Source organism: Acanthisitta chloris, unplaced genomic scaffold, assembly GCF_000695815.1.
Source record: "Acanthisitta chloris isolate BGI_N310 unplaced genomic scaffold, ASM69581v1 scaffold7232, whole genome shotgun sequence".
NCBI classification, from domain to species: Eukaryota; Metazoa; Chordata; class Aves; order Passeriformes; family Acanthisittidae; genus Acanthisitta; species Acanthisitta chloris.
Genome location: NW_008659850.1, coordinates 169,249 through 181,846, shown reverse-complemented (window position 1 = coordinate 181,846; position 12,598 = coordinate 169,249). Strand labels below are relative to the sequence as shown.

General features: G+C 36.8%; 1 protein-coding gene across 1 annotated transcript in view; it reads right to left on the bottom strand.

The window, feature by feature from the left end:
* Positions 1-12,598, bottom strand: part of CNTN1 (contactin 1) — a gene marked incomplete at its 5' end in the record, with an annotated part of 63,291 nt that overhangs the window by 33,336 nt on the left and 17,357 nt on the right. Inside the window, 2 exon segments of the mRNA XM_009069560.1 lie at positions 2,892-3,050; positions 4,737-4,857. Of these exon segments, the coding sequence (XP_009067808.1) occupies positions 2,892-3,050; positions 4,737-4,857 (280 nt within the window).

Sequence of the window (12,598 nt, the reverse complement as noted above, 5' to 3'; positions counted from 1 at the left end):
GCAAGGAAAAATATGGAATTCAGAAAGAGTAAAATAAAAATTCATCATAGAGACAGACAAGGGCTAGACATGTAGGGCTCGATCGATTGATAAAGAGCAGTTTATAAAATGTGGTCCTATTTTGGTGCACCATGTTAGTGAGCAGGCTCCAACTTGCTATCTAGTTCTGATCCAACAAGGGTAAGTGTTCTTGCAATTCCTGTGAGAAGACTTATTATTGTCATAAGGGTGAGATTCTTTACCATAAATAAAACAATTAGCTCATGACTGTCTGCAATTCACAGACAACAGGGGTTGTTTCTATAGCTGTCTGCAGTTATGGAAAGATGGAGGATTTCTTTTATTGCGTGGGCCAAGAGTTGTTTGTCAAATGCGAGTCTTGGGTTCAGAGGTAGATGAAAAAAGAGAGATTCTGCACTGGAAAGGCAGTTGATTTGGAATTAAAATATGAATGCAATGCTGGTAAAAACCCCAGGCACAAGAGTGTAAGCACTAGATGGTGACAACTTTACTCTTCTTAATGATCATTAAATTTTTCATTCAGTGAGGTCCTGAAGGAGAAAGAAAAACACTTCCCATTTTTCTTTCTAGCTGCCCATCACCCTCCCTCACTCAAATTATTTTTCCGTCCACTCAGAAGAAGCACTGCAAACCTCCTATGCCATCCAAGCCACAATATAAATTTGGCATTCCATCTTCTTGGTCTACTTTCAATATCATAATTTTACTGTCCTACAAATCCCCAGAATAATTATAAAGACTCATCACAATGAGAATTTGATCCCCTTAACTGGAAACAGCAACATAAATGTAAACAACTTATTACATAATCCTTTCATACGTATTTCCATACTGTGAGGTATAACACACTTCTTTCATAAAACACACTCAGTATTATGAAACCTGAGATGAATGATTTGATTGGGAATAATGGTAGTAGTAGTAGTAATAACAACAATATTTCCTAAGTGCAATGCCAAAGTATATTTTCTTCCACACGTTGAAAATTAGCATCATTAACTGATAGTCTAAACACTGATGAGAGATCAATTTGGACTGTTCATCATGCTTCTTTTGTATGAAAGTGACTACTGAGTCAGACTGGGAGCAGCCCAGTAATTACATGAAAGTTTGTAGTGGTGCCAGTGATTTCACCTATTTATCAAAATTCTTCAGTGTGGTTGAAATGAAAAGCAATGGGTTTGAAAACAATAGAATGTCAACTTTACAGAAATTAATAATTTCTATCTTCCCTCCTACCTTCTTTAAAAAGGAATTCAACTATCTAGATTCCTCCCTGTCCCACTCAAGATGTGAATCCCATTCAGCATATTACAGGATAAGACTCAAAGTCTGACTGCATGTCTCAATGACTATCTCAATAATTCTGTGCAGCACAGAACTTCAGAGATGCAGAGATGTTCATCTCATCATGCCTATAACACTGCAAAAAGGGAATTTTCCTGAGATGTGAGAAGGGTGTTTTCAAGTGTCTGCTCTGAATCAGACAGTGAAGATCTGAAACCAACACTTGTATCTCCTACATGTATGTTTCTAGTTCCAGTAACACACAGCACGAAAGGAAGCAATATCAGAAGCAATTGCCACCTGCTGTTTATGGATTCTTCCTGTATCTTCCTACAACCTCATTTCTTCACATTTCCTTTTTTTTTTTTATAATTAATAAGTAGGAAATAAAATATAACATCCTGATAAACAGCAGAGGCTGGTCTAAAAGGATCTTCCCTGCTGCATGTATTGTTACTGAAGGAAATCATCAGTTATTTGAACAGCTCTAATTTCTACATTAATTCTTTTTGAAAAGTTCAAAGAAATCTATTCTACAGAAACTATGAAACAAGATAAAAGAGAGAGGAGGGGACTGGGGAACCTTCTAGTTTTATTTTCCAAGCTACTTTAACATAAGTCATATATTAGTGCTGGCTGTTAGAGGGAATTATATCCAATAGCACTACATATACTACATAGTCTAAAACAAAAACATGATTTAAGGCAGCAGGACTGGTATTTTTACCTTTTTACTCTGAAAAATTTAACACGTTTTCAGGTCTATTACTTACACATCTATCTGTAGTTTTGAGTGACAACTTAAATGAAGACAATCATTGTAACTATTAACATTTTTAGTATTTAAAAATGCAGAATATGTGATGCCCTAATTCCACTGAAAAGCATATCAGTTAAAATTTATTAGGGTAGGATAATGAATCATATTGATAGGACCATTCTCTATAGATTGTGGCAATGCTGTCCTTCATAAAACATTCAAAGACACAGTTTAAAAATATTTCAAAATTTATGCATTTATGTTAAATCTTGTAAAAATGTTAACACTAGCATGCCCTGTGCTCAGGTAGATGCCTCCTTAACTGCAATTTTGTGGCACAACGATGACATCCAGTGGTTAGAAGAATAATCTTAGCTGTGTTTTCTCTAGGAGTGCCAGTTTTAATGCAACTGGAACTTTGCCCACTCCCAGGAAAAATCAGACAATTTTAACCAACCTTCTCCGTAACAAATACAGAATTGAAGTCATCTGCTTGTCATCCAAATTAACCTGTAAATAAAATTTTACAAATCTAGTAGTTGATGTGGAATGTTTCAAGCAACAAGGAAAGGGGGGGGGGGAACAGGTAGCAACTCTGGCCTTTCTTTTCTGTATTTCTTGATATTCAGTTCAGGCCCTTCTAGTGCTGGGAACAAACCTGTTGACAACACACTGACAGAACAGTACCTGCTCCCAAACCCTGTAGCTGACATTAATAGCAACCCTGGTTTCCTTTTATTGTGACTATTTTCTGATTAGCCAAGCTTTCTAACAATCAGACTTCAAAACCTGTTGCTTTTACTACATCTAACATTACTCTTACCTGTTTTGGCATCTTTCCACTCCTCAGATAGAAAGGTTTTTGACTGGATAGTATATTTAGAAATAGGGCTATGATTGTCTGTTCCACGACTCCAGGTAAGTGCTACAGCAGTGTCTCTAATGTCTTCCACTCTTATACCTCCAGGAGGGCCTGGAGGACCTGAAAAAAAAAAAGGTAGGTCAATTTACAAATTGAATATTCTTAAAATGAAAGTTCACTAACTTTTAATACTCTTCAGAGTGATTCAGAGGACAGATGCTCTTGCATTTAATAACTACCAAATGAAACTTCCATGACTCTTGCTTAAGTAATGCTAAGATCATCTTACATGAAAGGATGATACTTTGAAAATGTTGCTGCTCTTTTTCCAAAGCAAAAGTGAACTCTGAGTCAGAAAAAATACACAAAATCTTCCTTCTTAAATTCCACCTAATGATGACCCTATTGGTGGCCCACTTTTAATCTATACTTCTGCTTGTGATATATTGGCCCCGGCCGCAAGTTATATGGAAAATACTGTAACTTATATCGGAGAAAAATCAAACCTTGAAAGAAATTTCTATAGAACTCTTTGCATTTTTCTTAGCCTTCATATTACCCTAATTTGTTAAACTCAGCATTAGATTCAACCCCCCTACAGACTACTATAACATGAGTGAAATCTCTACAGTTCACCAAAAGCCTTCTCACAACAAGAATTTAAAAAATCCATGTCTGAATGTGGAATCCACTAAACCCGTTGAACTAAAAGCACTTTTGTGAACTACATGGGTAAAACTGAATAACCTCTGTGCACCAGAATAACCCCACAAAGACCACCACAAAGAACTGCAGCACTAAGCTGTCAAAGGGAAAACACTTCTCATAAAAGAGCAACTCCACATCTGCCCTTTCAGTCTTGATTATCAAGAAGGATCGATAAAGTGATTTCTAAAGAGTAGTTCCTTTTTCAACAAAAGTGTATTTGCTTTGACATTTTAACCAAAACTGATGATATTTCACAGGCTGTTAATGCACGGTGAAAATTAAACAAAGAAATATTCAAGTCCACAACATCCCCAGATGACAGAAACTCAGAACCAAGACATTAGCTGCATTTCAGCTGCTATAGAGCTCCATGGTATAACTGAAACATGGGGCAAAACACAACAGCAATGCAGCTCAAAGTACAAGTTACGTCTGCTTCGAATTGTCAGCACTACATATTAGACCTTCAGAATGTGTTATGCCTGGAGGCACAAATCAGGGCACAATGCACAAAGGATGTGAATTAACTCACACTATTAAAATTTTATATTGTAACAGATCTTGTAGGATACCTATCGTATGACCAAGAACAGCATTTTGAGACTGCAGTTCACTTAACAGACATGAATCAGTTAAAAATTGAGTGATAAACCTCAAATGCCCTCGTTTCTGTAATTTGAAAACTAGAATCCTTTTAATGTAGGCCTAGTATTATAAGCAATAATTTAATCCCTAAAGCTTTATGAGCAAAGAGAAGTGGTTTAAAATGTTATACAGGGGATATATTGAAATGATACTTGAAATGTCTTCTTAATAACAAACTATTAAACTATCTAAAGTTTGCTTTAACATAAGGAAAATGCCAATAATAAAAAATCATTACTGCTTTTTAGGAAAACACACATTCAGTTAGACCTCTAAATGTCTGCAACAGAATCAGTACCCTCAGCAGACTTCTAGGACTTTGCATGTTCATGCACTTCTCATTTTAATTTCTGTCATCTATTAATGAGAAATAACATACGCTAAATAATCAGAAACACTCTGCTTGTCTAGGTGAAAACTGGCCACACTTCTCTATTATGTGGAGAAGCTTACCTCTTACCACAAGGTCAGCTGAAGCTGAGGAGTTGTCCACGATGGTCTGAGCGGTGCACATGTACCTCCCTGCGTGCCGCAGCTGAACGTTCTTAATGAGCAGCTCACCATTGGATTTAATCTGGCACAAAAACAGTACTTGGTGAAACTGGTAAACATTCCTGAACAGCTGTGTGGTACCTGTCTACACATCCCTCCCAAATAATCTACAGTGGTTGCTATTTCCAAAAAGCAAGTGCTAACTTTGAGAATGGTTCACCCTCAGAGATACATCTGATTTATAGGACAGCTGCTAAAAATGTGCTGTGTTTTCTGAGGAGCTGCTGCTCTTTACTGGACATGAAAAAATAGACATCTTATTAAATGTTTTTTTATAAGCCAACATATCCCTTCTACTTCTTGAAGCCCATATCTGAACAATAAATTGAGTCAAGAATTTTTTCAGAAACCACAGTCAGATGATCTTTCTGCACCACTGGGTTTTTATTAAGCACATTGGCATGGTAACATGGCATGGAGTCCTACTAACAGATGGGATGCTGTTTGGCTCTTCTGTGATAGGTCCAAAGCATGTGAGAGGTTTTATTGCAGAAGGGCTACAATAATGGCCTAAATTAAGGTGCACCATGATCTGACCTGTGCCTCTCCCTCAGCCCTTCCTGGTGTGGCCCCTGTGCCAGGCTGCACAGGCTCTGCCCTGGCTCAGCTCTCACTGCTCCTTGGCAAACAGTAGGAACCCCAGGGAAGCAATTTACCATTCAATAAGGCTCAGACACTCATCATCACAAACCCTAATCCTTCCTCAACATTCTTCACCAATGCCAGACTATCAGGAAATATAGAGCCATGTTTTCAGATGGCTCTATGGGCCACTGTCTGCTGCTACCTGTGGCCATACAGAGAGGCAAACTGGATAAAGCATTTTGGTCCTATGGCACCTCAGTGAACCCACTGAGTAACCAGATGTGCATCCATAAAAAAAGGAGTAGAACAGAGACCACTACATACACCACAGCTATTCTTAATGAAAAATACATTTTATGTGATGACATTCACATAAATGTTTTAAAACAACACACAAAATATTTTGCTTATCTATCCTGCATTTTATTCTGGAAAAAGACTACTAGGCTAAATCACATGTATTAGTCTTAAAAGACATTTCAGAAAACAATGCAAATGTTCTCTCCAAAATACATCTGCTTTCATGGGGAAAAAAAAAAGCAACAAAAAATTAACAAATGGATTTACACCACACTATAATGAGAGGGGCAACATTCAGATTTCCTAATTAACTGAAAATTGTGGAGAAATACAATTAAAAAAACCCAAAAACAAAACCAAAACCAACACTGAGATAACTCATTGCAATCCAGAAATCTTCCCATGCAGGAACAAAAGGAATTCAGATGCAAAATGGTATGTAAAAAAAGAAACCTCTATATATTTAAGTGTAAGAACTAGCGTCATCATCATCCCAAATTCTGCGGAATGACATAGACCTTCAGTACAATCTCAAATATTATGAGCTGTGCATTTAGACCTCCAGAAGAAATGAAATAAAGCTATGCCATACAGTTTATGCTTTCCGATTAAAACGGATGAGGGAAAAAAGTAAAGTTAAATCTTTCCCAAATGCTCTGAAACTAGAATAACAGATCAGAGTCTATATTTAGGGGAGATTAAAATATCCAGATAAAACTACCCTTTTCCTTTCCAAACTCCAGTGAGAATTTTGGTTGCCAGCTTCAATTTCTGCTGGCATAAAATTTCAGCACAAACTGAAAACTGTTAACACCAATTTTTTTTGGGTCCAACACAAGACTTCACATCTTTAAGAAATTACTGTGGTAAATTGATGGCTGGATGAAAGGAGAATCAAACACATATGAAAGAAAGTGCTCAATTCTGGGTAGCAATAGTTCAGCTGATTGCTTCATATGGTCAGCAGAAATGCATGTTATACGGTAACTTTTCTCTTTCTGAGTGACATAAGTGCTGTTAGCAGTGACCAAACAGATCAGTTGGATCAGTGAACAATCTAATATGGATATATTTCAGATTATTTCTCTTCTAGTTAAACTATGTCTGTGTATATATATACACACTCACACTTTTCACTCAAGTTTAATATGACACAGCTTTTAATTTAATTTGCAAAAGTGCATGTACATGAGTATGGGACAGTGGCATTTCTCTGCTGGTGTCCCCCCAGTTTATTCCTGGGAACTCCAGAGAGACTGGAGTTGATGCTGTTGACAACAGCATCCTTTGAAAATCTGTGGAGATTACTGCATAAACGAATGCTGTCTGGGTGCTTGACTAACCACATGTAAGTCCTACAGTGGATTAATCAATGCTGTCAATGGCTTTCAGGAGGAAAAATCAGTGGGAGTGTCAGTAGTGCTATGGGAACAGAGAGGACAGTCACCTGTTCCCCTGCCCTCCAAAAAAATCACAACAAAAAATTCAAAACTCCTTGTTTTAGTTCCTGGTTTTTGTTTAGTTGGTTTTTTTCAATTCTGTTCTTACTGGGTTTGGTTTTAATAAAAAAAGACAAACAGTTCCCTGTTTGCTGTGCGTAAATCTTTAGTTCATTAACACTAAATGTCATCCTAGAAGGAACCATGCTGCCTGTGATTTTCTGATATTGTCTTTGATCTGCAAATATAAGTAAAGGCTGGGCAAAGTAATCAGGTTTAGAAAAACTGAATAAACGGAATTCTTATAATCATATTATTGCTTCAATAACAAATGATTACAAATACTTACTAGACTTAGTACTTGTTAATTCCTATGTTAGCACTTTAATTAAAATACTTCATTATATTTATTAATGATGTGCTCACATAATTGTCCTAACAATAATATCCCTTACGGGAACTTGGTCTTAAAGTCTAAATGATGAAATACAGAAGAAGTCAGAGTTCTTGGTGGTAAAAGAAGAGCTTACAAAGCAAATAAAGAGCATGGGCATCAGCAAATTCTGTCCACAAATTAGATATGAATGTACTGTATGTTTTCATTCAAAAACCTCAGCTTGACTAAGTTAAAAAATGCCTTTCTTAACTCAGAGAAGATTGAATCACAGACTGGAAATAGTGATAGCAGTGCTCAGGGATGTTCCAATGGTATCTGTGGTTCACCACTTGGTATTTGCCAAGTTTCAAGCACAGACTATTATCATACGAGCCCTATATTTATGATTTAATATTGATGTCAAAAATAGCATTGTATGAACTATTTCTGATATTCACTATTCTCTTTTAACTAACACCTTTGCCAGTGCACTAAATTACTGAGGCCATCAGAATGTGCTGCTGTGTGATCAAAAATCATTTACATATCAAGTTCAGAGGCAGCATCACCAGTGCAGCTCTCCTGTTTTAATCCTACTCACCAGACAGCTTCCCTTGTTCTGTTTTATAAGCCAAGCCTGGCATGATAGTTATAGATAAATAAAAAACTCAGCAGGATAATCATGACACAGTCATTCCCGCTAAAGATTCTCTTCCTTCAGTGAGCTATATTTATATGTAAAGGAAGTACAGTGCTAATTCTACCCTTGAAATGTGGACTGGAAAGTATTTCCAACAAATATATTATTCTTTTCCATTCAGCATAACACAGAGAATGTCTGAGGATGCTGTGCTTTGTACCAGCATCCCCATGATAATACATGCTGTTATTTAATTTTCAACAGCAGAAAAAGCTTAGGTACTTGCTCACTTATGGTCATGGCTCTCAGTTTTATGGCTGATGTCAAAAATTCACAATACACTGCAAACAACATTTCTCTGAGTAGCTCACACCTGGCTTCCTCAGCTCGTGCTACCTGACTAGGGATGGTACACGGATTTTGGTAGCTTGGTAAGTCTCATAAGCACATAAAGTTACATTAAACTGCTTTTGCAAGTATTTTTTTAAATTCTAGCACAGAAGTTGGCAGATCCTCATCCTCTAAACCAACTATAATCCTTGTGCTGGAAATAGCACTATGGATTAATAACAGCTTTCCTCAAAGGCTTCTGACAGAGATAACTGCTTGTTGGCTTCACCCTCAGCACAATCTTCTGCTTTCCTTCCCCTCCTTGCTCCTAACCACTGACTCCATCCATCTCATTCCAGGCTCACTATGTTACTATTAGGCCTTTGCCTCTAAATATTACACCAAACCTAGCCAAAATATGTGACTTTCAGCTCTAAAATACTCTTCAGTCTAAAGTGTCTCCCTAATACAACAAGGCACTGAAAGCAATGTATTGAGACAGTGCCTTCAGAGTTCTGGGACTCCTCAGACTTGGTTGGCCATGATTCATCACCTGCTGCCTCAACATATCCAACAACTATTCTAAATGAGCTCACTAGAACTGTCTGGTTTTATTGCAGTGCTGGGTTAATGGTTGGACTTGATGATCTTAAAGGTCTTTTCCATCCTAAATGATTCTATGATTCTATGTAAACATTTTATGCCAATTCTCCAGTTCTCTTGAAATTTCTATTCTTTTCCTAGCTTATAGCTGGAGCTAGATTCCATACTCTGCAAAGAGGATTACCAGGGAAAGCAGTGAAGAAAAATTAAAATGAAAATGCTTGTTTATTTTCTTCTGCAGAAAATTGTGGAATCATAGAAGCATAGAATAGTTTGGGTTGGAAGAGAGATTTATACAATAAAACTAAGTGTTTCCCTAGTAATCTATCAAAGCAGGAGCATACAGTAGAATAACTTTGTCTACCATGTCCAGCCAAGGAACTGCAAAGTATAATAATTTACAAACAAACAAAATGTTTTGGCAAACACTATCTCCGACCTAGAAGTCATCTCACCTATTTGAGAAATCTGTAGGGTGGATTTTGGTAACTGGACTAACCACCTTTAACAGTTAAAAAAAGAAACTGGTCCTTCAATGTGTGTTTTACTTTAATGTAAAGTAACTGGCCATCTATCTCCAGAATATTATGAATGTTGTCTTTGAGGACTGCAAAGCTTTCTGTACTTTAGAGAGGGATAAAGTAAGAGGAATAATATTTGCATAAGGAAAAAAAAGCTTTGAGAATACAGTGAAGTCGACACTACTGCAGGTTAACTGTATGATAGCTGCAGGGATACCAGAGCTAGTTATGCACAGAACAGCTTGGATTCAGAAGTGACTTCAAAGCTGAATAGAGCCTGAGCCATGAGCCCTGCAAGTTCTACACTGAACATATTTGTCTGCCTTTGTGCTATGTCTCTGAATCTGTGAACAGCAGAGAGCACACTGCAAAGTCAGAATCCACACTTCAGAGTCAGCATGGACTCAGCAGGTCTTAATTCCTGCTCTGTAGAAGTCATGACACTGTGTGTCAGCACCAACCTCAGCAATGCCCCCCTCACATGAGAAAATTTGAGCGAGTAACAAATCATTTATCTCTATGACAAAACACATCATCTGACCTTATTGTATCTTTCAATCATTACTTACTCTTTTAACTCTTGAAGAAGAAAGCTATTTGCAAGCAGGCCAAGTTTCTATATACTTGTACAGCAATTTAATTTTACTTACTAAAGACAAAATGGTGATAAAAAATCCAGGGTTTCAGGTTCACTGATATTGCTTAAGACAACTAATAAATAATGTAGCAAAGAGGAATATTGCTGGCATGGAAAGCATTTTAAAATGTATGTGTGTCATTATGTGCCAAAGACTACTACAGCCTACATCTGAATTTTTCCTGTCTATATACAAGTTTCTGAGTTGAACTCATTATGGAGTTCCTCTTCCTGACTATCCATTCAAATGGACTAGTAGGACTGAAAAGCATAAAAAGAATAGTACCATACCTTCACATATAAAAGGCATATTTTTGTAATAAACTTAAAATATTATTCTTATTTGGATAGTGCATATACATATTTAATATATATTGAAAGTAATCTTTTAAATATTTCAAAATACACAAGAAAAAGTGTATCTATAAATAACAAATAGTCAACCATTAGAGTTGCACAGATTACTTAAGTGCTATATCTCTTTGGGACTTGAAAGGATGTGATAATGGTTAGTTCCTCAGCCAAATAATCAGAGGAACAACCATGTATAAAGTCAAAAGTAATCAATTTAACATTTGACTCTTTGCAAACTAACTAATTCATACATATTTTTGCATTTTAAATATTGCTGTCACAGGAAATGAAAACAGCACTGACAAATGTCCTTTTGAGAAACGATTTTTAGTACTAATGTAATGCAAATTAGTTTTGCCTTCAGCAATGATGAAGATACCAAAGCTTCCATTTAAAGAAAGAAAAATTATACAGGTATTTACACGAATTGCACTAGCATTTCATTATGTGTATGTGACAGCAATATTAGTATTATTTTGAGAACTGAAATACTGTGGGTCTATCAAGTTTCAGCATGTTGATCTGCACTGTCACATAAATTAACAGTGATATTATCAGGAAGGCAGGTGAGGCTCCTTCATCAACAGGATATTATAGCACAGAGAGCATGCTGCACACATCCAGTAATTTTAATATTCATGATGGAATATAGTTTTCTTTTGTGTTTGTGAAGGGCTGGGTGGCAGCATGGGACTCCCCTGTTTCAAGCCAAGCAGTTCAGGCTGCTGCTGTTAAATGAGCAACAGCTCACCCTTTGCAACCGAGAAAGCTGAGCAAACCTGCCACCCAGTGCCTCCAGCTCAGAACTGCCAGAGCCACGGGAATGAGCAGGAAAAACTCCTTTTCTCGCCCAGAAAGGAGAACTCTTCATGCAAGACTACGATAATAAATGAATGAAACAGAAATACAGAAAGTGCATATTCCTCTTAAATATACCCTATATAAACCTTTGCATTGGATTTGCTGAATTTGTTAAAAATTCAGCATTAATGTTAAAAAATTTTCAGTGCTTAAGCACTGAATCACCTAATACTATAAAGGCAGACTTCAAATGCAATCCTACTGTCCCCTCTGTCCTGGATAAAGACTAAGATGTCTGTTGAAGAGGAACAGAGATTGTCTGCACTTGTCTTGCATTTGAAAGCCCAGAAGTAAGGCTCAGGAATGCAAAACAAGAAGCTGCCCCTGCTGAAATAATTTCTACCAGTATTGCTCTAATGCAAAAGGAACACAACAGACCAGCAAATATCTTTCAGGAAGATGGACCTACACACTGGCAAGTGAATTAACTGATGTTTGGATCTAACCTACTTAATTTAAACTGCCTAAGTGAATTAAGAGTTAGTTGCCCTTCAGCTACTTCTGAATCCAATAGAGTATCCATCCCCATAATCTATTTGAAAAGGAAATATTCTGGCACAAGATTCAGCACTCACAAGAAGTAAAATACCTCTTTCTCCCTCTGCAGACCACAGAAAGTCTGTAGAGACCAAGGCAGTCTAGCTAAGTTGGTTAATTTGGTTTTGAAATCAAGCATTTCAATAAAGTGTCTAAAATATTGTGGAGTTAATCAGAATTGGGATCAGGTGTCCAGGACCACTGGCTATCTGGAAGATGAAACAGGTAGCTGGAAACTAAATACTCTCTTTTAAGAGAATTACACACTTTCTGAAGCCCTTATTTGGTCCCTTATTTGTTAACTTGAAGCGCTTTGCTAGAAAATGCCCTAAAATCAGAATTAAATTTCAGAATTAATTTCCCCTAAAAGAAAAAAAAATCCAATTTCCTTCTGCTTTCATTATTTAGAGGAAACACCAAAAGTATATGCCAGTGATGTAAAATTTTTTGTTGGACACATGACCCACAGATGGAGAAAGTTCAGGTTCCTTTCTCTTGCATTACAAACTCCTCTAATAAAGGCATTTTTACCTTCCTTCCACACTAAAATCACTGATTCATGAACACTTTCAGCCTGATT